Genomic DNA, 25,000 nt, shown 5'->3' on the forward strand with positions numbered 1-25,000 from the left:
ACACATCTATATATTTTACACAGTAACCTGCCCTTAGGGGATGTTATTTTGAGGGAGACATGTTCCTTTGTAGAAATTTCCAATAAAAATATACTTTGTGAATTTAGTTTCATTACTTTTGAGACACCTCGTACATATCGCTGCGGACCTTGTGTATCTTTGAATCGTCCTTTAAGATGTCTCTTAAATGCCCTGCTTCTTCTATGATATCTGGACAAGAGCCTAAGCGCCAGAGGAAGACCATGACCAATCAGGAGAAGGTAGACATGATTGTAATGTTAAGAGAGGGCAAAAATCACATGGCATGCCAGACAGTGCTCTCCTTCTTTGAGAATTAATACGAGGATGGTAGATTCCTTGTGATGGCTCTTGGTGGAGAAGAACTCGCCTCCCTCATTCATGTACTCTCTATCCCCACGATGGAGCAGGATTTTGCAGAATTCAAAGGTCTGTATGAAATTCTCAGGAAAGCCAAGGACCTGCAGACGATGATAGAGGCATGGGATGATTCTAATGAAAGCTCCACTAATTTTTCAAATGTCATTAAAGATCTCATGAAGCCCTATCATAATACCTTCATGAAAATGCACAAGTACTTTAACATGATGGTGCCCCTGAAACCCCTGATGAAGCACCTCCTGAAGAAGGAGAAGAGGCACCCCCAGAGGTGTAACTCTTCTGTTTTGCTGTGCAGTCATATCTTCATCATCATTCATCAGACTGCACAGCTAATTCATCATCATCTTTAATCAACATTCATCACTGGTGGGTACCCAAACAAATTACATAACCTTAATATTAAATATTTTTAACGTGCATATGTATTTCTCTCTCTCTCTCTCTCTCTCTCTCTCTCTCTCTCTCTCTCTCTCTCTCTCTCTCTCTCTCTCTCTCTCTCTCTCTCTTGTGAATTACCAGAGTTTCCCCTGTAAAAGAAAATGGGATGGCTTAAATAGTAACTGTATTGAAGAAAATGCACATGCCTGAATACAGTATAGGGGAAACTTGATTAGTTTTCACATTTACCTGTAAGCCATACTTATTTTTAAGGGTAATGTAAGATGGCTTTGAAATGATAATAAAGTGTTTTAGGATGATAGTTTAAGGTATATTTGGTGTAGGATGATAGTTTAAGGTATATATGTTTGAACTATTAAAATAGACAGTTATAAGCATTTATAGAGGGGTCTTTGGTGTCTGAACTACTAAAATAGGCAGTTATGAGCGTTTTTAGAGGGACATGTCAAGTATTAGGTTATTTTAGCTATTCGCAGGTGGTTGTGGTCGCTATCCCCTGCGAATCCCAGGGGTCGACTGTATACCTTATACTATCATCCTACACCAAATATACCTTAAACTATCATTCTAAAACACTTTACGTGTAGGCTAATATAATTTCAAAGTCATCTTTCAACGTTACCCTTAAAGATATATATGACTTACAGCTATGTGTGAAAACTAATCAAGTTCCCCCTATACTGTATTCAGGCAGGCACATATTCTTTCGCACAGTAATATTCAAGCCGTCCCATTTTCTTTTACGGGGAAACGTTGATAATTCAAAAGAGAGAGAGCGAGAGAGGGAGAGAGAGAGAGAACAAAAATGCATATGCACATTAAAAATATTTAATATTAAGATTACGAAAATCATACAGGTACTCACCAGTGATGAATGCTGGTTAGAGACAATGATGAACTAGCTGTGCAGTACAATGCATGATGATGAAGATATGACTGCATAGCAAAATAGAGGAGTTACATCTCCTCTGGGGGTACCTCTTCCCCTTCTTCAGGCAATTCTTCAGGGGTTTCGGGAGGCGGCATCATGTTCATGTACTTCCTCATGCCAAGAGATTATTATAGGGCTCCATGGCAGCATCAATGGCATTTGAAATATTTAAGAAGCATTCCTTATCAGGACCCCATTCCTCTACAATCTGCTGCAGCTGCCCGCCTTTCCTTATAATTCAGGACAGACATTCCATATCTTCCAAATCCTGTCTGTCAGAGGTCAGAGAGTAAATGAATGAGGGTGGCGACTTCTTCTCCACCAAGGGCCCTCACAAGGATTCTCCCCTCTTCTTATTCCTTCTTGATGAAGTATACTACTCGCCTCCAGGCCATAATAGGTGGCTACTTCAGTGTGATTTTTCCCTTCACTCAACATTACGATAACTTCTTCCTTCTCCTGATGCGTCAGGACCTTCCTCTGCAGCTTAAGTCCTTGTCCAAATACCATATAAGAAGCAAGGTGTTTGCAAGGCATCTTAGGGCATGATTCATAAAGATATGCGAAATCCTCACCAATACGTACACAGCACACGAACACTAGAGGCATACACAGTGACTTGAGAAGCTGGGCAGAGATGCTGGGTCATTTGCGCATCATATACAGTACATACGTACATACAGGGTAGCACACATAACAACATTGATATTCTGTGCATACTGTGCCTTTTATTGATATTTTGCTGTGTTGTGAGATGATTTTGAGATGATATTAAAGTGTTTTAAGATGATAGTAGAGCATATCTAAAATCAAGTTGTTCTATTTTCATGTTATATTTTTGTGATTATATACATTTTTAGTCAAAGGGAGCCGCGAGAGCCTCATGCAGTTACGTCTGCCTTAGGCAGCACCCCAGTTAAATCCCTTATTAGAGAACTTATAGCACGGGGTTGGCACGTATTCATTCCGGTTAACGGAAGCTTGTCACTATTGTGATAGGATATCAGGTCTCGGGGGGTCTGCACTTTGACCCCCTATCCACCGCATTGATAAATCAATTCATGGCTAAACATCTCCACTGGTTACACCTTTCCATCTGAGCTTTCGTGGCTAGTTCGAATTAATTGGGTCAAAACGCGACTACGCATCTACTGCGCATGTGCATGTCGCCAACCCAATGTTTTTCTAGCCGCACTATGGTGTGTGATAAAATCTTTTCCGTCTTAATTTGAGGGATTTCAACTTTATTTGGCATGGAGTCTTCATCTCAGTCAATGGGGAAAAAGATAAGTACCTGCCCTACCGCAGTCACAAAATTTAGTCCTGCTTAACTAATATTTTCATAAATTTTTTGTGTTCGAAATGATGGCTTGGGAGCGTCATACCGCTACCCATATTTAGGCTACGATTCTGCCTTAATTAAGGCAAAAAGCATAGGTTAGGGTAGGATTTTTAGATTCAGTACGTCAAAAAACCCTAGCGTGAACTGTTAAACATGCTTGGAAAGTTTATATAAACCTGATTGTTATGAAATTATTGATAGCCCGAATGCTAACGTTAGCGCTAAAGTAAGGCTAACCTTTGCTACTTTTAGGTTTACCGAAGCAGATGATAGCCACTTTCGATACTTAAGGTAATTCTTTTTAGTGTTATTTACGTGACATAACTATATTTTGGACATTTTGATAGTTTTTTGTGTAAAACCTCCGATCTATGTCCCATTATCAGTGTGGAAAAATGATGCGGGCTTCTGGAACATTCTAGAAGGTTCCATCGAAGCTCTGTCGAAGCCTTCGACTCAGAAATGTTCCGTAACGAAAATTGCATATGATACACTGGCTGCCAGTCGAGTTATCAGATACCTCAAGACGAATTGATTCGAAATAGTAACTTTTTTATGTCGAATTGATTCGAAATAGTAGCTCTTTTATGTCGAATAGTGTAGTATGGAAATGAGTTATGAACTCAAATAAAGATATGTCGTTCTATTAGCTATAAGGTTGTTGCCATGCACCAATGAAGTCGTGAGTATCGATTCTTACCAACGTTATTCGTCTGGGGCGATCGATGTCCTATATTGGATATACCTAGATCCACTAGTCTAGGCTAAGCCTACATGGTAGCCCACATTCTTGGTCTATGATAGACTCGACTCGAATGGCATGGATTTACCTGATGCTCTGTCATAGAACTGACATAATCCCAATACTATTTGACTCCTTTGTTCGTGATCATAGATTGCCCTTCAGTTGTAGCTCTCCCCCAGTGGGCACTCCCCCCCCTTTCCCCTGTGCCTAGCGCCCATTGGAGGCGAGCCTCGAACTGGGATGTCGACTCGGCATGAATCCAGCCATTCGAGATAGTAGAATGAATGTCACCTCCTTCGAGAATATAAAAACTATATGCTTGTTTTTTCTCATGATATAATGGCTTATATAACATAGTTCCTTCATTATTTAGGGGTGTTTCATAGTATTATTTTCTTTTATAGGCTTTGCCAAATAAGTGCACTAATACCACCTGTAAGAAGCGGATAGACTTCATCAAGACTCAGCATGAGTTTTGTCGGGGGTGTGCTCCCTGCAGTGTACAGGGTACAGATCATCCATACTGGAGTCCGGAAGGGTGTGACATATGTACTGAATGGCTGTCATGGCTTTATCATTGCGGGTGATCACACTGTTTCTGGCTCTATGGCAAATATTAATATACAACATTTAAGAGCATGGGTAAGAGGATTCTCCAAAATGGGCCCAAAAGGTCCTCTTGGCTATTTGCCAGACAAAGGTGTAAGAGATTTTCCCTTCCCCACGGCCAGAATTCAGTCGGTCAGGGGTTATGAGAACTCACCTGATGATGTTGTGGTGGATCCTAATGCATCCACTGTGGTGGCCCCCTTCATACTGGAGGATGAGGTTGATTTAAGAGAATCTGAAAATCTGGATGATGAGGGGGATCTATCTGATGCTGAGCCTCGACCCCCAATAGATCAACCGATTCCTGGCAGCATCCCTATTAAATCGGCTCCTATGGACGTCGATGAGGATAATGTTTCAGTCCGCTCAACTGCCTCTACTAAGAGAAAGTTTGCGGCACAAGAAGCTAGGATGTCTGCAATGGAATCAAAGCTGGACAAGTTGATAGAACTACAACTTGCAAAATCTTTGGATACAGGGGCCCAGGGACAGACTCCGGAGCAAGCACAAGTGTCAGATCCACCCATTAATATAGATGATTTCCCAGATTTGAGAGTGGTGGAAGACGAGCCAGAGCAGTATAATCCCTGGGTGGTGGCATCACAGCTAGCTAGAGCGGTGGGTGGCATCTTCTATGTTAGTGATGTATGCACCCCTCTAGCTACATTAAGAGTTTGCAAAACCTTTTGTCCACTTCAAAGGTAGTAAATTTCGCTTTCGGAGCCAAACACCTAAGACTCTAGCTATGGTACATGAGGAAACCATGATTTTTACCCAGGATCAGGCGAAGGGCTTCCTTTCTAATATCTGCCAAGACCTGGGAGGTAGGGCTCTGGGCACCCAGGTTCTTGCTAGGAACCTTCCTGCCTGGAAAGTACCAGTTGGTGAGAAGTTCCCATCTATCACCAATAAACTGTTCAAATCTTGGGAAAAGAACTGGGTAGAGTCAGCCACCCATAGGACGAAGTTCTCTTTAAAGGAACTCCAGGACTTTGGAACAGTTCTGCCAGATCCCATGGATGATCTAACAAAACCATTAGCAGGCTTCACAGAGGTGATGAAGAAAGGCAAATTTCTAGCAAACCATGCCCGTTCATGCTTTTTTGCGGACACTCCTTACCTTGCACACACCCTGTGTGTTCAGGGGTTTGAGGCGAGGAAACTATTAATGTCCTGCATTTCAACCTTGACGTTAATGGAATCTCAGGCATACCGCTGTGACCAGCAAAGAGATTTAGTGCTTCCAAGGTTACAAATTCGGAACATGGGCCCAATCTTCATTCACCTTCTGGAGCCTTGGGCGGCGTCCAAATTAAAACTCAGACGTCAAGCCCTGAAATTCGCTGACCAGAAGTCTATACCAGTAAAGGAGCTCCTCTTCACCTCCCCTATGTGTAGTGACCTCTTCCCTAGGGACCTAGTAACCAAGCTGAATAATATTGCTACCCGCCGAAGTATCAAATTTGAGGAGTTACTAGGATATGACCCGGAAGCAGACCCAAGGGGGCAAAACCCAGGAAGAAGCAACAATATAAGAAGGCTTTTAATGCGCCAGCTCTTCCTGCATCAGATCCAGGACAAGGTCCCTCTTCCCAGAAACAATTCCCTATGCCGCACTCTCAGCCATCCTTGAAGAGCAGCAGTGCACTACAATCTCAACAATCCCGATTTAGGCAGTTCCAGGAGGCTCGAGGCGGTCGTGGAAGAGGCGGATCCTTTCAAGGGAAGAAAGGTAACAGGGGAGGACGAGGTGGTGGTAGAGGTCAATTCAACCAATGAGACATTTCAGGTTGGGGGCAGACTGAAGAGGTTCCAGGAAACCTGGAAAGTGTCCCCTTAAGCCTATCAAGAGAGTTGAACCTATTTGTGAACAAAATACTAATAGAGAACACAATAGAGAAATGCCACTTTATCAGGTTCCAGGGGAGGCTTTTCAGTGTTCCAAAAAGGGACTCTCAGGAAAGGAGAGTCATTCTGGACCTCTCTGTCCTCAGCAAAGCAATAAATTGTCCAAAATTCAAAATGCTGATGATAGATCAGATAAGACATACCTTGCCAAAGGACAGCTACACCTCTTCTATCGACTTGAAAGACGCATATTGGCACATTCCAATCCAACCACATTTTCGCCAGTATCTAGGATTCCGTCTGGGTCGCCAGTTGTACAGATTCAAAGTGATGCTATAGAGGGATGAATAAATTTGTTTTTATTTAGCATTTCCCAACGTTTTGTGAGAGAGAGATTCCAGAGAGAGAGAGAGAGAGAGAGAGAGAGAGAGAGAGAGAGAGAGAGAGAGAGAGAGAGAGTGTAATTGTCGTAAGTGAGTGCTTCTTGTTGGAAGAGGGATGAGGTCATTAGTTTGTTTACTCAAATGTCTGTCTGTGGAATATGTGTGAGGATTTTTCGGTTTTGAAGGCAGTTTTTGGGAGTCTTTAGTCAGAGCTAGTGCCGGTCAGTGGTTCTTGTGTGGGACAGTTTTTGTCGTATGCTTTTCTGGGAGTTGTTGGTCTTCTTGTTGGTGTGCTGTTTATTTGTGTGTGTGTTCCATTTCTTTTTTGTATTTCCTTGTTGTGTTTGTGGTTGTTTATGGTTGTGGTTGTTACATATAAATGTTATCCATCTCCAGCAACCGAAGATCAGGGTGAGTGTTGTTTGTTGTTTTGTTTGTGGGTTTGAATTCCATCTCATAAATTTGGCGCCCAACGTGGGGCTGTTGTAAAATAGCATAGGATTGTTTGTGGTGGGTTGAGTGAGAGTAAGAGGTCAGGATGAGTGAGATAGAGAAACTGAGAGAGGCTAGGGAACTCCAGGGTAGGCTGGAGGAGGAGAATGGGAGGCTGAGGAGTGAGAATGAGGAGTTGAGGAGTCAGTTGGAGGAGATGGGGAATGCTAAGGAGTGCAAAGAAGAAATGAAAGGGGAGATGAAAGAGTCAGAAGAGAGGATGGATAAAAAGTTGGAGGGAATGATGAAAGGTGTGGAAGAGATGGTGAAAGGTATGTTCAAGGGTGTTTTTGGAGAAGGGGCTGTTGGAGGCAGGTTCTCTGGAACGTGTGAAGGGGCAAGAGAGAAAGAAAAGGAGGAAGAAGTGAATGGAAGCGTGAGTGATGAAAGTGATATGGGAATAGGAAGTAAGAAACGAGGGAATGAGAGGCAGGGTAAGGAAAAGGGAATGAAAAGCAAGGGAAGGAACAGAGGGAAAGTAAGGATAAGTCAGGAGAAGAAAAAGGGAAGAAGGGAAAGGGAAAGGAAATTGGTAAGAAGGGTAAGGAAGTGGGAAAGGCAGGAAAGAAGGGAGAGGGTGAAGGCAGCAGTGATAGTGAAGTGGATGGAGGTGAGTGGATAAAAGTGGATAAAAAGAGGGGGAAGAAGAGTGTAATGAGTAAGATGAATGTAAGTGAAGTGGACTCTTTGTATTCGGAAGAGGGTATGAAAGGACAGAGTGAAAGTAGAAAGTGAGAGTGAAAGTGAGAAAGAAGTGAGAAAGGCTATGTATGTGAGGGAGGTACCCGGTGTGAAAAGTATAATGAGTATGGAAGTAGGGATGTGCATGATTTCTTTAGGGAGTATGAAAGGTTTTGTCAGGATAAGTATGGGGAAAGTAAGAGAGTGTGGGCACGAGAATTAGGAGAGTATTTGACTGGGTTTTTACTTGATATGTATAGGGTTATTATGGGTGTGGGGGATGTTGAGTATGACAAGGTGAAAGCTAGACTAGTTGAGCAAGTGAGGCGTATGAAAGCGAGTGTTAAGTATAAGAGGAAGAATGAATTTGATGAGGCAAGAATGAAAGCTGGGGAAACCTTGTCACTATATGCTTGTAGGCTGGAGACGTTGGCAAGGAAGAAGTTTGGGGATGATGGGATAGATGAATGTAAGGAGTTAGTACGGAAGTTGTTAGGGACAGTGCCAGATGGAGTTAGAGAATTTGTGAACTTGAAGCGGAAGGAGAAGAAAAGATGGACGAATGAAAGGTTGACTTGGGAGAAATTTTGGAAATTGTAGAAGATTATGAGCTTGACAGGGTTATAAAGAGAGCAGAAGTGTAAGTGTAAGGGCTGGGGTAGATGAGAGGGTACCAGAGTTCGGAAGCTTTAGGGATGCAGTGTTGAGGGGCCCAATGAGAATGGCCGATAGTGTAATAGATAGGAGTGTAAGAGCAAGTAATGTGGAGGTGCCAGGGAGGATGAATGATGGGTTTGTAAGGGAACAACGGGTTGGACGGGTTAGGGATAGTAGTGTACAAAGGGAAGGTCGATGAGTGGAAGTCGAGCCAAGTGTTTTAGATGTGGAAAGGAAGGACATACAAAGAATGAGTGTAGGTGGGCTTTAGGAGCGTGTTTCGGTGTGGGGCAATCGGGACATTTGGTAAGGGAGTGTCGAAAGATAGGGGTTAAATGCTACAGGTGCGGACAGGTGGGTCATATTGCTAATGGTTGTAGGGATACCCTGTGAATGTAATATGTGGCAACTGTGGTAAGAATGGGCATTATGCATGAGAAGTCATTTGTTCAGAACCGAGAGAGAAGTGTGTCGAATGTGGAATGGAAGGGCATGTATCAAGTGTATGTAGACGAAAGAGGGTGACTGTGACAGCGAATTCGGAAAACTGAGTGTGAAGGGGGTTCAAATGGGTGGATCCTCCAGGATGCAAGCGGTGCGTGTGATGCATGTACATGAGGGGTTGTTGCATGGGGATCAGCAATTTGTTTTGATAGAGTATGGTAGGAGACGTAAGAAAGGGAAGAATGTAAGTAAACTGAGTGGTCGTAAGTTGTGTGATAGGGGTGTGAGTGCCAAAGTGGAAATGAGTGATAAAGCGTGTAATACGGATGAATGGGATGGTATGAATAGAACGTATAGCATATGTGGGTTTGATATATCTGAGTTGACTGAACGTGTAGGGGTTAGTGAACGGTTGGAGGTGAGCGAAAGTGTAAGAATAAGAGAGCGTAGCAGTAATATACAAGTGATTAAAAGCATGAATGAATCGTTGCAAGAATTGGAAAGGTCAATGAGCGAATGGGATGGGTTAGTTGAAGAATTGGGGAGGTATTTGGGAACGAGTTAGAGGGTATAGATGAGATTGTGGATGAAATTGAGAGTGGTAAAAGTGAAGAAGATAGCGTGAATCTGAGAGAGAATGGAGGAGAAGATGTGGATTTGAATGTTGCTAGAAGAGAGAATGATTCTGAGAGAATGATTGCGTGTGCCATGAACGCGATCTAGAGGACCTGCTAGTGAGCATCCGTGGGTGTTATCTCAAGGCGATTTGAAAGAGGTGTGAAAGGTGTTGGTTGGGAAATGCTAAAAGGGGGAGAAATATAGAGGGATGAATAAATTTGTTTTTATTTAGCATTTCCCAATGTTTTGTGAGAGAGAGAGAGAGAGAGAGAGAGAGAGAGAGAGAGAGAGAGAGAGAGAGAGAGAGAGAGAGAGAGAGAGAGAGAGAGAGAGAGTGTAATTGTCGTAAGTGAGTGCTTCAAAGGTTGTTGGAAGAGGATGAGGTCGTTAGTTTGTTTACATCGCTGTCTGTCTGTGGAATATGTGTGAGGATTTTTCGGTTTTGAAGGCAGTTTTTGGAGTCTTTAGTCAGAGCTAGTGCCATTCAGTGGTTCTTGTGTGGGACAGTTTTTGTCGTATGCTTTTCTGGGAGTTGTTGGTCTTCTTGTTGGTGTGCTGTTTATTTGTGTGTGTGTTCCGTTTCTTTTTTGTATTTCCTTGTTGTGTTTGTGGTTGTTTGCGGTTGTGGTTGTTACTTGAAAGACTTTATCCATCTCCAGCAACCTCAGATCAGGGTGAGTGTTGTTTGTTGTTTTGTTTGTGGGTTTGAATTCAAACAATGCCATTCGGCCTCAATGTAGCCCCCAGTGTGTTCACGAAATTGACCAAAGTGATCTTAGAACAACTAAGACTACAGGGGGTGAATGTCATGGCGTATCTGGACGACTGGCTGATCTGGGCGGAATCGATAGAAGAGTGTCTAGAAGCGTCCCGAATAGTGGCTCAGACCTTGCAGGACTTCGGGTTCCTAATCAACTGGGAAAAGTCACGGCTGAAGCCAGAAAAGAAGTTCAGATGGCTAGGCCTACAATGAAGTCTAGAAAGCAGAAAGCTAGCCCTACCAGAGACCTCCAGGAGGTCAACAGTAGATCAGGTAAAGAGGCTCAGAAAAGCCAAGAGTTTTTTCAAAAGGAACCTAGAAGTGCTGCAGGGCAAACTACTATTCGCATCAATAGTAGATCCAGTCTGGAAAACGACTTTGAAGGATTTGAACCGGATTCTCATTTTAAAGGCAAACAAATCATTCAGAGACCACAAGGTCCCGATGAAAAGAAGGTGCAAGACAATGCTCAAACCGTGGGCATCGAATCAGGCCCTGAAATCTTCAGTCCGGCTAGTCCCGAAACCAGTCTCAGTGACCATTCATACAGATGCTTCGTCGAAGGACGGATGGGGGGGACACTCAGATCAGAACAAAGTGTCCGGAAAGTGGTCGGGAGCCCTCAAATCTTGCCATATCAATATCAAAGAAATGATGGCAGTGCTCCTGTCACTCAAGGGACTGAAACCCAAGAGGGGATCTCACATTCAGTTGTTCATAGACAACAAGCCGGTGGTACAATGCTTGAAGAGTGGGGGATCAAGGTCAAAGCCATTGAATCATATAGTGCCGGGGATCATGAGATTAGCTCAGGTGAAGAAATGGACTCTGTCAGCATCCCACCTTGCGGGAGCTCAGAATGTCCTAGTGGACTCCCTCTCCAGATTCAAAGCCCAGGAAGGGGAGTGGGAATTGGACAGCGGGTCATTCAGCGGGATCCTCCGAGATCACCCATATCTTCAGGTAGATCTGTTCGCAACACGCGACAATCACAAATTACCGAATTTTGTCACCCCGTATCACAACCTTCGAGCAGTAGCCAGAGACGCGCTTTCGCTGGACTGGAACCTGCTGGGGAACATTTATCTGTTTCCCTCAGTGAATTTATTAATGAAAGTAGTACAACTCCTCAAGGAGTTCAAGAGGAGGGGAGTATTGATTGCTCCAATGTGGCCGAACAGCCCTTGATTTAAAACCCTACAGAAGCTGACTTTTCATCACAAGCCACTACATCTTCCTATTCTTTCCCAGCAGGTTCAAGGGATAACTGTCTACGCCTCCTCCTTTCTGACGAAAAGCCTTCACGTGTGGACTTTCTCAGATCCCTGTGCTTCATGGAATGGTCACCTGAAGTCAGGGAATTCTTAATCACTAATATTAAGGGGAAATCCACCAAACAGTATCAGTCAGTGTGGAACAAATTTGTCTCATTTGTTAGGGACCGTAAACCAACTACCATCAATAATAATTTCGTGGGGGAGTTCTTTGTGTTTTTATTTGACGTAAAAAAGTTGGCTTCCTCCACTATTAAAAATCACAAGGCAGCCTTTGTGGTTCCTTTAAGGTACGGATTCAGAGTAGAGGTGCATTCAGAAGTGTTTGAAATGATGATGAAATCAATGGCTCTCCGAAGGCCGAGTGAACAACCATGTGAATTATCATGGGATCTAGATATAGTCTTAGCTGCTCTGAACAGACGTTCAGACAATAATATGAAATTCTTGTTAGAAAAAAACATTGTTTTTAGTGGGCCTGGCGATGGAAGCCAGATCAGCAGAGATCCATGCGCTAAAAAGAGATCTGTTTTGTTCTTTCGGAAAGAATAAAGTAACCTTTTCATTTGGAGATTTTTTAGCTAAAAATGAGAATCCGTTTCATAGACGGAAACCCATAGTCATTCCTTCTTTGCCCTCTAATCCGAAGCTGTGTCCAGTGGCCACAGTGAAAAAGTACCTTGATCGCACCAACCATGTCACGCAAGGGCCCCTCTTTTTGGTACCAAACGAAAGCACCCCACTTTGCCTAGAAAGCCTTAGAACCAGCATTTGTAAGTTAATTGTAGATCTATGCCCAGGATCAGATCCAAAGTCACATGACCTCCGTAAGTACGCAGCCTCACTTGCCTTTTTTCGGTAACTTTAGTATGGAGGACGTATCCAAGTACACGGGGTAGTGGGGTAGTCTGGGCATGGAGTGTTTGTCAAACACTATGTCAAACAAATATGAGGTGTCCAGACTGCGTGCGTATCCCTCGGCAAAGTTGTGGGCAAGAGATAAGGACGCCCGGAAGGTGAATTGGCTGGCAAGAGGAACTCTTCCTTTAAAGTGAGTGAGTGTTTTAAAAACCGGTAGGTTATTTTTTCCTATTATAGTCTATTTCTTTTGCTCTTCACCAATACACAGTCTCTTCAGAGACAGCTTAAAGGGTGGGCTGTTACAACTGTAAAGGGAAAGGATTTTAGATTTCGGTTTGAACCCAAGGGAAGTGAAAAAGCTTTTTTGGTTAGGGACAGTGGCTAAAAGTCCATCTTCCCTGTCAAATGATGTTTGACGGCTTTATAAATATACAAAAAGCCTCTAAAATGTTCTTTGGTACACCTGCATGAGGCTCTTGCAGCTCCCTTTAACTACAAAACGGGGTTTGAACCTGATATGAAGGGAAATGAAAACCCTATTTTTGGTCTGGGAGCCGTGAGAGCCTCAGACCCTCCCAGTTAGCATTAAGTATATTGGGTTATGCCCATCCCTTCATTTGCAGGGAGTATAACCTTTTAGGGAGGCGCAGCTATTCCTACATTGGGTTGGTGACATGCGCATGCGCAGTAGATGCGTAGTCGCGTTTTGACCCTATTCATTCAAACTAGCCACGGAAGCGCAGATGGAAAGGTGTAACCAGTGGAGATGTTTAGCCATGAATTGATTTATCAATGCGGCAGATAGGGGGTCAAAGTGCAGACCCCCAGAGGCCTGATATCCTATCACAAAAGTGACAAGCTTCCGTTAACCGGAATGAATACGTGCCAACCCCGTGCTATAAGTTCTCTGATAAGGGATTTAGCCGGGGCGCTGCCCAAGGCAGACGTAACTGCATGAGGCTCTCGTGGCTCCCAGACTAAAAATAGGGTTTTCATTTCCCTTCGGGTTCAAACCTCGTTTTTTATTATAAAAAAAGATTTACTAACCTCCAAATATTACAGACAGTAATATGTCGATCTTACACTATTCAAGTTGCATGAATTCACAGACATGCGAACTTTCATTGGAACCTAACTATGTCACATGCGATTTTTTTACAGACATGCGACATTTGCGAATCCTCGAGAAACCCTCCAAAATGTTTACACTTTTATGTAATTTATAAGTTTTCAAGCATTCATGTGTAAATGAAATAACATTAAATAATAAAAATAATAATTCTCTCTCTCTCTCTCTTACTGAGATGAGAGGATTTTTATGGTACATGTATATGTTTAATTGTTTTGTATGATAAATAAATGATTTACCTAATAATAAGTACTAATTTTCAAATATTAATAACAATAATAATAATAATAATAATAATAATAATAATAATAATAATAATAATAATAATAATAATAATAATATATCTGAAATTACAAAATTTATAAATTTCTATAGCAAATTATGTAATATTTTAAACAAACAAATATCATTTCCTGATCTTTTGTGAAACCTTTGAAGAGAGGGGTGAGGGCAAAGCTGACAAATTGTCAATCGTTGCCCACAGTGTGTCAAAGGATTTCTACGTAATCGTAATCTCTCTCTCTCTCTATCTCTCTCTTTTGTTTTCCTTTTTTCTTCATAAATCATGAATTTCCATCTTTTGATATCTAACGTAAGAACAACCTCTCTCTCTCTCTCTCTCTCTCTCTCTCATGTTACTTCTTTCTGTCTCCGTAATAATTCATAAATAATTTAACTTAATATTTTAACTAAGAGCAACTCTCTCTCTCTCTTGTAAATAATTTAACTTAATATTTTAAGTAAGGACAACTCTCTCTCTCTCTCTCTCTCTCTCTCTCTCTCTCTCTCTCTCTCTCTCTCTCTCTCTCTCTTAGCTCTCTCGTTCAAAGTTAGCGCTCACAGATTTTCACGACTTATTTCTCTGTATGTCTTTATCTGTAGATTGTTTAAACTGATCTAATTTTACCTGTACTGTCTATGAACTGTAAATGCGCTAGCATGGCAAATACGTTCTAAAACACATAGACATAATAACTAAGAGTTGTATTAGTCAAATAAAAAATACTGTTTGTTCATGAAAAAGCATTTCAGAACAATAAGGCAAGTGACGTAGAATAAAGAAGTTCTTAAAAATGAGTTTGAGAAGACTTCTAAAAATAGATCGGTCGGAAGGGGAGAGAGAGAAATTCTCTTCCAACTCTATTTTTATGTCAACCATTTATTTCTTTTTTAAGCTAACTTTGAATGAAATTACAGTAATTTTAATTTCATTTAAAAGTTAGCTTAATACTTTGGGAGCATGATTAGGGTCATATTTAGTGTTTAAACTCTAGAAATAAGCATTTATTAGCATTTTTAGAGACTGTGCCAAACTTACTTGAACATTCGCCTTGTGCAGGGGGTTCTGGAACCTAACCTCACATAAGTTTGGGGTATTACTGTACTGCAATATATTAATGTAAAAACAGCAAAATATCAATAAGATATATTTTTTCTTAAAAAATGTTCATCACAAGCCAAGCGAAACACAAAGCTCTAGCGAAGGAAAATGCATCTTGGGATGCTGATATATCCAGGTGCAATGCTACTTGACACACTATTGGCTAGTGTTTGCAAAGCAGCCAATCCAGGAGTGCCATTCATTTTCCTTGGTGCTGACTGGCTGTACCCTTGGCGCTGACTGGCTGTCTACCCCTAAGATTTTCTCTTGAGGAGATGTACGGAGTCTGCATCTGTCAGTTCAAAGCATATCCTTAGCCTGTTCAAGTGTTTCACCATGTACTTGCGTACGTTATGGATCTTTTTATCAGTTTTAATCTGTGTAATCACTCCCTAAGATGCCTCCTAAATGCCCTGCTCCTTCTAAGGCTTCTGGCAAACAGCGTAAGCGCCAGAAGGTCATGATGCTTGAGAAGAAGGTATGACTTCTGGAAATGCTGAAAGAAAGAGAGAGTTTTGCAGCTGTAGCCCGCCATTTTGGTGTGAATGAGACTACCATGCGGTACATCAACACGAAAGAGACAACAGAGATAAGAAAGGCAGTGAGTGTTAGCCTCTTCGGTAGTGCAAAAGCAGTTTCTATAGTGCATGACAAGACAATTGTAAAGATGGAATCAGCATTGGTATATTGGATAAACAACTGCCATGAGAAGAACATCCCCTCGACACCAACACCATTTGCGATTAGGCAAGACAACTCTACCAGCAGTTTTCAACTGTTACAGAAGGCAGCAACGTACAGGAAGGAGACTTTTTAGGTTTTGACAAACCCATGGAAGAAGAAGAGGAAGAGCTGCGAGCAGGACAATCATCAGCTCCTTAAGGTTTTCAGGCCACCATTTTCTGAGGCGGTTCCAACTCAAAAGTTTTTCTCCACATGGGAAAGCAGCATTGGTAGACATGGAAGCGGCCACAAAATATCCTGAGACCTTCAAGAAATTCATCAGGGGCAAGGGCTACCATCCAGAGCAGGTATTCAATGTGGACGAACTGGCTTGTTCTAGAAGATGCCTTCACGGACATACCTCATGAAGGACGAAGACAGAGCCTCCAGGTTCAAGGCCCAGAAGGAGAGGGTTACCCTTATAATGTGCGCCAATGCTGCTGGCTTCATGTTGAAACCAGGCCTCATTTATAAGACTGCAAACCCCAGGGCCCCCAAGAATAAGAACAAGCACTTGCTGCTTGGTGTTTTGGATGCACAACCTCAAAGCCTGGATCACCTAAGTCCTTACAGATCACTGGTTCATTCAGAGCTTCATCCGTCAACTTGGGCAACACCTCAGTGACTTGGGCATCGAGTTCAAGGTGTTGTTGATTACAGATAATGCAGGTGGCCACCCTGTGGATCTTTATCATGACGGAGTCTAGCTCAAGTTACTCCCTGCCAACACCACCTCTCCTCCAGCCTATGGACCAGGGTGTGATCCTCACCTTCAAGACACTCCACACCTGGAACTCCCTCAAGCCCCTTGTGAAGGCAATGAATGCTGACAGTCAATTTATGCTGAAGGAGTAATGGCGTAAATTCACGATTGCCACATGCCTGACCGTCATCAACCAATCAATGAAGGACATGAAGAAGGAGACCCGACACCCACTGGAAGAAGTTGTGGCTGGAGTCTGTGCATGATTTTAAGGGCTTCTCTCCTGAAGAAATTCAACATTCAGCCATTGATAAGGCAGTCCAATTGGCAAGGATTCTTGGTGAAGGTTTTGATGACATCACTGAGGATGAAGTAGGCACCGTCACTGATGCCCACTCTGACCCCCAGATGGATCAGAATTTAGAAGAGCTGACGAAGTCTGCCAGCGAGGAAGAAGACACACCAGGTTCAGGGGACGAGCAGGAGGATGAGGGCCTGTCTTTGGAACATCTGTCCCAACTTAAGAGAATGACGAAGGAGCTGAAGGAGGCAGCTTTGGCATGGGCTCCTTATACGGAACACTCTATAAGGTGTTTAAATGCCCTTGATGCGGCAATGGAGCCCTATAATAATGCCCTTGTCAGCATGAAGAAGCAGTGACAGCAGCTGCCCTTCACCATGTTTATCAAACAGATGAAGAGGGGACCCTCCAAAACCTCCCCAAACCCCTGAAGAAGTGCCTCCCCAAATGCCTGAAGAAGTGCCTCCCCAAGCCCCTGAAGAAGGGGAAGAGGGGCCCCCAGAGGAGATTTAACTCCTCTGCTTTGCTGTGCAGTTATATCTTCGTCATCATTGGACAGCATTGTTAATTCATCATCATCATCTTTAACATTCACCACTGGTGAGTACCCATATGATTTACGTAATATTATTATTATTATTATTATTATTATTATTATTATTATTATTATTATTATTATTATTATTATTATTATTATTATTATTATTATTACAGGTACAGTATTATTATTATTTAACCTTAATATTTAATCTTTTTATTACTGTATTTACAGTAATCTTATTACTATTATTATAGGTACTGTACAGTATTATTATTATTATCATTTAATCTTATTAATCATATCTTTAATATTTGAAAATTAGTACATACAGGTACTGTATTATTACCTGTATGTATTATTATATGTACAGTACAGTATTATTATTATATTACTGTATTATTTAATCTTATTATTATTTACTGCAATCTTTTTACACTTAATATTAATATTTGAAAATTATTACTGTAAATCATTATTTTATCACAAGAAATGCATATGTTTGTACAGTATTTAGTCACGAAAATAATATGAAAATACAGAATACTGGTCTACAAAAAATCCATGAATAGACGAGTTTTCCATGAATAATTTAGGGATAGGTTCCACAGAAAAAGCTGCAAATAAGTGAAGCCATGAATCCGGAACCGCAAATAGGCAGGGGTTAACTGTATCTTCCCTAAGAATTGGGAGATATTAAAATTACTGCCATTCGTGAAAGCAGGGAAAGACCCATTCAAGACAACAGAATTACCATCCTGTTGCACTGACACCATGTATGTGTGAGATCATGGAAAAAATGGTGAACACTCGTTTGATGTGGTACCTTGGAACGTGGTAAACATCTGTCACCTGCTCAGTGTGGTTTTTGAAGTGTCAACTCCTCAGCTGATGTATTGGTTCGAATGGAATCTTCAATATGCGAAGCTTTTGCTAACAAGCAGCATCACGTTGCTGTTTTCTTTGATCTCGAGAAGGTTTATGATACAACATGGAGTTATAGCATTCTGAGGGTTCTTTATGAATGTAACCTGAGAGGCAATTTGCCTCTTTTTATCAAGGCAATTTTAAAAAATAGGTTATTTCAGGTTCAGGTTGGAGCAACACTGTCTGAGATGTATTCAACCAAGAAGGAGTGCCACAGGGAAGTGCTTAGTGTAACCTTGTTTGCCTTAGCAATCAATGGGGTATCCAAAATAATTCCCCAAGATATAACATATTCCCTTTTTGTTGATGACCTTTCAGTATTCTTTGCAGCAACAAGGGTGGCAGTGGCTGAATGCCGCCTTCAGCTCTCCATTGATAATATAGTCAAGAAGGCTGAGATGAATGGTTTTAGGTTTTCAGCTAGTGAAGCAGTAACCATGCACTTTTGCTATATAAGAGGATTCCATCCTGATCCAGATCTATTCATACATGAGCAAAGAATCCCATGTGTTGGTGAAACGAGGTTTCTTGGGTTGATTTTTAACAGCAAGCTGACTTGGATTCCACATCTTAAGTATATCAAGACGAAATGCCTGAAACAAATGAATGTGCTGAAAGTTCTGTCCCACGCTTCGTGGCGTGCAGACCGTACTCAGACGCTGAGACTATACCAAGTGTTAGTGTTTTCCAAATTAACTTATGGGTGTGAAGTATACACCTTGGCAAAGCTTAATAGCCTTAAAATGCTTAATTTAATCCATAATGGAGGAACAAGATTGAGTACGGGACATTTAAATCATTTCCCACTGAGAGCATGCTTGTAGATGCTGGTGAGATGCCTCTAGATCTATATTACCACCATCTGCTGGTTCTGAGCTGGTACATTTCAGAGGCTCCCTAAGTCCTTAACAAGCATTGAAAATCACCCCAAGCAACCCCAACCATTTGCTTCCAAAGGGAAAGTTATAACCAGTGAATTAAACATCATTATTACAGCGATTTTACCAGCTAGGTATTTGGTTTAACTCAGAATGGAAATAGTTTTATTAAATATTTTGACCAGAAATGTTCTTCAGTCGTTGGAATCTTTTAACTCTTTAAACCCTCTGATTTTAGATATGTTGGAATGGCCAGTTTTAAGTGAAAAGAAGAGGTCAAGAAGTAAATTTTTGTTGGGTGCCTTCCCATGTTGAGGTGGTTGGGAACAAGTAGCTGATCAACTTGCTAAGTTAGCAGTCACCTCCCCAGAACCCAGATGTCTACTGCCATATCGGGATGTATATCTTACAGTAGGTCAGAAAATTAAAAAGTCTGGGCAGTCTCTGTAGGAAAATACTGCAATGAATCATAAAATGTGCAGTATTACATCATCAATGTCTCCTTGGTCATATCCCTCTATGCCAAGGAGACAAGAAACGATGTTGTGCAGGTTGAGGATTGAACATACAAGACTCACTCATGGGTTCTTGATGTCTCGCAAAAATCCTCCATTTTGCAATGACTGTATTGTACCCTTGACTGTGAGACATTTGCTGGTTGAATGTCCTAGTCTTGGGAATTTGAGACATAGATTCCTGTCCTGGGGATGCAACAGGGATGGGCATTTCATCCTAGCTACAATTCTTGGTGAGGATTGTAACATAGGCGGGCCTCCTCAAAATATTTTAAACATATACACACTCAGCATGTATATATAGCATAGATGAATTTACATATATGATTAAATATATATTTTTAGTTATTTTGTATATGAAACCCTTTTTAAATTTACTTATTCTTTAAGTTTTCTATTTAATTTTAATACAGAATGAATAACATAGGTGTTGTGATGGCCATTTCAGCAGTCATAATGCAATCAGTCAATCTCGCATTCATCTAAGCAGTGAATTTAGATTATGTGGAAATTTCCACACTTATTATTCCAAATGATATAAAGAGTCACATTCAATATACAGTCATTACCATATCAATGCCATGCATAGGTTGTCAATGAAAGAGCAAAGGGGAAGTGGAAATTTTCCAGGAAAAATTAAAGAGATACAGGTACCAATGTTTAGTTGAATCACTGCAAAGATTGCAGGCATAACAGTATATTCAATCTCAGGTCTAACTAAGAGGGCACTGGCTGGTAAAGGAAAGGATATAGAGCAATGCCTATTAAAAACAGTACCTCCCTTGATGAACTCGAGAAAAACCACAAAGTATTTCTCTTACATTTAAATCACACACAAATCTATAAAATGTCTGACATGATGTAACTGGGTAACTGTACCAATGCCACAGTTCTTATAACTTATGCTCCTGTTTATTCATGCATTCATTTATCTGTTTACAAATTTTTTACAATAATTTTTTGTTTTTTTCTGTTTTATATTTTTTCACATACAGACAACCTATTCTACAGAAGTTTGCTTTGATAACCTTGAGCCAAAAGGTGTGACATTCAGTGTATATACATGACCAAATACATCTCAACTCTTAAACTTGTGACATGGAATTTAGCTCATTACAAAAAAATAAAAATAAAAAAAACACATACAATGGAAAGAATTCATAAATTAGTATTCAGAAATAAAAATGCATGCCTTACATACAAAAATATCTACAAGTCACAACTACATAAAATAAAAGATGTCTTACAGTGAAAAAGAAATTTGCTGCTGTGTTTGTTATAGTAGCTTCAAGAGTAGTATGGGAGAACCGAAGTGCTTTGGTAAACATGGTCCACATCACACAGTTCGTCCCTATCATGAAGGCAAAAAACACCATGCGTAGAAATACTGAATACTGGAAAGACAGGAAAAACGATCTTTGAAGTTGTAGGAAGGAATTTTTAACAACATCTGATATAAACACATACAATACACTATATTACATATTAACCTATAACAAGTAATTCCCTCTCACTGCCACTCCAGCATATAAAATACCAAGTAATTCTTCTTCATACATACAAACATCTCATTGTACATATGCCTTCATTTCAAGTAAGCAAAGCAAATGCTGAAGTGCATACAATCTATACCATGCAATACTGTATGACTATTATTGCAAGGGGAGATTTTCCTTGTCAGAGGATCCATTGCTTCATGTGCTACACCAATTTACTTCCACTAAATAAGTAATGGTGTATGCCATCAGACAGGCTAGAAGGATTGCACTCAGTAAAATAAGATTAATCCATCTATATTACATAGGAATTATCTGAGGGAGTTTTTATGTAAACATCAAATTTAAATTTATTCATTCATACAATCCAAAACAACTGCTCTACAACGATTTTCCATCTACAATACTTCATCATACATATATTCCAATTATGGTGACTGCAATAAAGAAATCAATATCCACATCCATGATTTTCAGAGTATCACACGTAAGGAGCCCTAAATATAGCAAGAATGATATTGATGTCTTTAGAAATGACAAGATATTGAAATATCCTGGTATGGTCCTAAACAATACAAAAAAATAACTTTTTCGGGTTCTAATAATAAAGATGCATAGCAGTTTTTTACATGAACTTTTCTATAGAATATATAAACCGAAAGAATTTATATGAAGAGAATCCGTCACTGATTGTTGGTTTCAGCACTGAAGCTGGTTAATGCAGTAGTCAAGGAGTGAGTGAAAAATAAGTGCAAAGATGGGAGGGTTACCTCACTGCCCTGAATAAATTCTGCACTATTCCTTTGGCTTTTGAGACAAACAGAACTAGTGTGAGAAGGGAATATGATATACACACTTTAGGTTTGCATATTGAACAAAAATGTAAAATATTTTGAAAAATGTAAATTACCTTGAAATATAGATTTGGTTCTTACAAGAATTTGTATTAAGAGACTATCTCATTCACAAAATCCAGCACAACTGAGGTTATGCGTTTAAATTTTCTTCCTACACAGTTACCATTTTCTAAATAAAAGTTAAAATCACATAACGTTATGCTGTACAAATAAAAATTATAGGGGAGTAACCCCGACAATAATATCCACAACTAAAACCTGTTTGGAGCCATCAGTAAATATGGCCAATGAATCACTCTGTTCTTTAATATGTTCAATAAAAATTGCATGAACATCTACCTCTGTCATAGTTCTTGCTGCCAAAAAAATCTCAAGAAAGAGATCTCAAGTAAATTCCAGCGGAAGCATTAGAAGACAGTTGGGAAGAGAGTTTACCTGACGGCTTGTCATCAACCCTCTTGTCAAACTTCTCATCAGAAGCTCGGCTTCCGCATCAAAGGAAGGAGGAGGGAACCTCCTTGCTTTGCTTTGACGTGCTCCCCTTCCCAGAGGAATTGGAGGCCTTGCTAGAGTAGCGACGCCGGGGCTAGGGGCCCGTGGCGTCTTGAAGAAACGGGCGGACCTTCTGGGTTTTGAGGGTCTTAGATCAGAGTCTTTTTTCTTCCGATTTCACCTTAGGACGGTAGACCGCAATCTGGTAAGAAAGGATTCGTGAACCTGAAGAGGAAGCAGAAGGAGAGGTATACAAAAAATCATCTGCCTCCTTACCCTTACCTGCTTGGCGTCCAGGTCCACATTCATGGGTTCTAGATTGATATTCATTGCCGCCTGCCTCCTGGCGGCCTTTCCATAAGCTCACTTCCTCCTGGGAGGGTTGGGTCATCTCCGGATCCCAGCGATCAAGGGGCGGCTACTTCATCGAGGACGGCGCTGAGACCCGGCGCCCGGAAAGCGCTATAATCTCCTGGGAGAGTACATGAGCTTGCGACCCAGCATTCCCTCCCAAAGCCGCTGACCCAGGACTTGAGGGTTAGAAGCGAAGAGTCGCGGGAGCTGCGGTCAATCTGAAAGAAGGAGAAGGTCAACTAACGAGATCTCCCACTCCCATAGAATTATCCACAAAAGACGTAAACTCAGTAAAGAACTATGAACCGGAACCCATATCTTACCGATTCATCCAAAACTCGCTCGTACAGAGCGTAACACACTTCACAACCATCGGGGTGCCAGACGATCAGATACTGTTCTCGAACAGTGCATCTGGAAATTAAGGACCTGCCTGGTACTCACTGCGCCTGTTACCCAGGACCGCCCGTACACCCTGCTCCTGACAACGCACCTGTAAATTGGACGGGTACATGAGTATGCTGTAGGCACCGGAGTAAGTGCCGGAGTGGCGATCTTAGGATAATAGATTGACGGAGCATGCAAAGTCTGGTCAGACCCGCCGGAAATTCGGTGGAAGGATGGGTATAACTATCTTATACATGCAAATAAAAGGGACGCAGGTTGGTCAGGAATGCTGGAGGTCCCTCTGAGAACAATAAATCAATAAACCAAAAGGAATTAACGTGAATGGTTAACCTTAACTTAAATAATAAAGGATTTCTGCTCGGCGCCGGGGGAGTCACGTTACACCTTACATATAGTGACGGCGGGGGAGGTGTGGTGAGCACTGACCAACCATACACCATACCCACCGGAGTGGAGTCAAGAAAGGAGGGTAACGAGAAAACCCGACAACCTAGCGGAAGACACATAAAAAGATCTAGCCAAAGTGCGAAGATGGATACCAGGCCAAAAGGAACAATGTTCTAAATGAATAGAACTGAGAATTAACAAAGGGCATAATAACTAGCAGATGTCACGGACATAAAACGAAGACAGTCAGATTGGAAAACTCTAACTGGCTACCGTAAAATATTCTCCCAGGTGACGGTCCAAGACGACACCCTGGCTGAGAACTCGTCTCACACTAGCGCTAGGGAAAGGAGGGGGCCCACCAGGCGGCCAGAGAGTGAGAAACCTTTTGGAGACATGAAGGCCCCTCCCTCCTCCGAGAGCCGATCATAACGAGCGACTATGCGGAAGGAGAGAAGACAATCCTCCTAAAGGCCAAAGGGCATAAAGAAATGGTAAACAAGAATGGTGGCCAGGAGTGGGAGGCACCCCCAGACACCAGACAAGTTCCAACAGGGTGCCGATCAATCAGATTGGTAACCCTGGGTAGAGAGAACTTAAGGGAGGAACCATTCAATGCAGGGGAAGGGGGCGAGAATGTAGGCTACTAAAGGGAAAGGGGAAGGGCTCAGAGCTCTTAAGCCTTAGTAAGTTAACAGTATCACGAAACGATGTTACCGCACAGCAGCAGGAAGATCTGAGGAATAGTTGGAATGGTTCAGGTACCTGGGTAGAGGCGACAGGTGGTTCACCTGACTACCCGATCGGCGATTGCCGAGTTTTGAAATTCTGCCGTGGCGTCAGGGACTTAAGCTATATATATAAACTACCAGGTAAGTTAGATGTTTAAAAGTATGTTTTACAAAGAAAGCTCATATAAATGACAGATGGGGATTATAAAGGAAACATATGTACCTGGAATCCAACACAATTGAAGAAATTATTAGTAGAACTGCAAACAGGATTAAATATTTAAGAGAGTTTTTACAAAAGATTAGGACCAACCTGTTCAAGAGCAGGACAGAACAATTAAAAGATTATACAGGTCGTGACTGACCACCTACAAATTTTAGTACAACACAATAATTTTTTTTTTTAGTAAGAATAATAACTTTTGCAAGATGAACATTTTTACAAAAAGAAAAATATATATATATATATATTAAACATATTGATATACAGACAATATATATCCCAAGTAGCACCTTGTAATTGAGTCAGCGATTTTATCTTTTAGGTCATTCTGAACATTTTCTAATGCAGGGGTCCAAATAATACATGCCAGGGCTAAGATTAAATTACAACTGGAAGTAAGCTGGATAATAGCGGACTCAATAGATTTCTTGAAGAGAAAATCTTTCGATCTGGCAATCACTGAACTTTCAGTCCAATTTATCCTGTGAGAGTTTTCACTTAAATGAATGAATAT

At 41.3% G+C, this 25,000-nt stretch overlaps 1 protein-coding gene across 3 annotated transcripts in view; it reads right to left on the minus strand.

Annotated features, from left to right (window-relative positions):
• Positions 1-25,000, minus strand: part of LOC136829553 (transmembrane protein 42) — a 271,989-nt gene that overhangs the window by 24,067 nt on the left and 222,922 nt on the right. For all 3 annotated transcript variants that reach the window (XM_067088393.1, XM_067088394.1, XM_067088391.1), the window contains one exon: positions 20,786-20,932. In XM_067088393.1, coding sequence (XP_066944494.1) covers positions 20,786-20,932 — 147 coding nt within the window. The remainder of the gene's footprint in view (positions 1-20,785; positions 20,933-25,000) is intronic.

This window comes from Macrobrachium rosenbergii, chromosome 44, assembly GCF_040412425.1.
Source record: "Macrobrachium rosenbergii isolate ZJJX-2024 chromosome 44, ASM4041242v1, whole genome shotgun sequence".
NCBI classification, from domain to species: Eukaryota; Metazoa; Arthropoda; class Malacostraca; order Decapoda; family Palaemonidae; genus Macrobrachium; species Macrobrachium rosenbergii.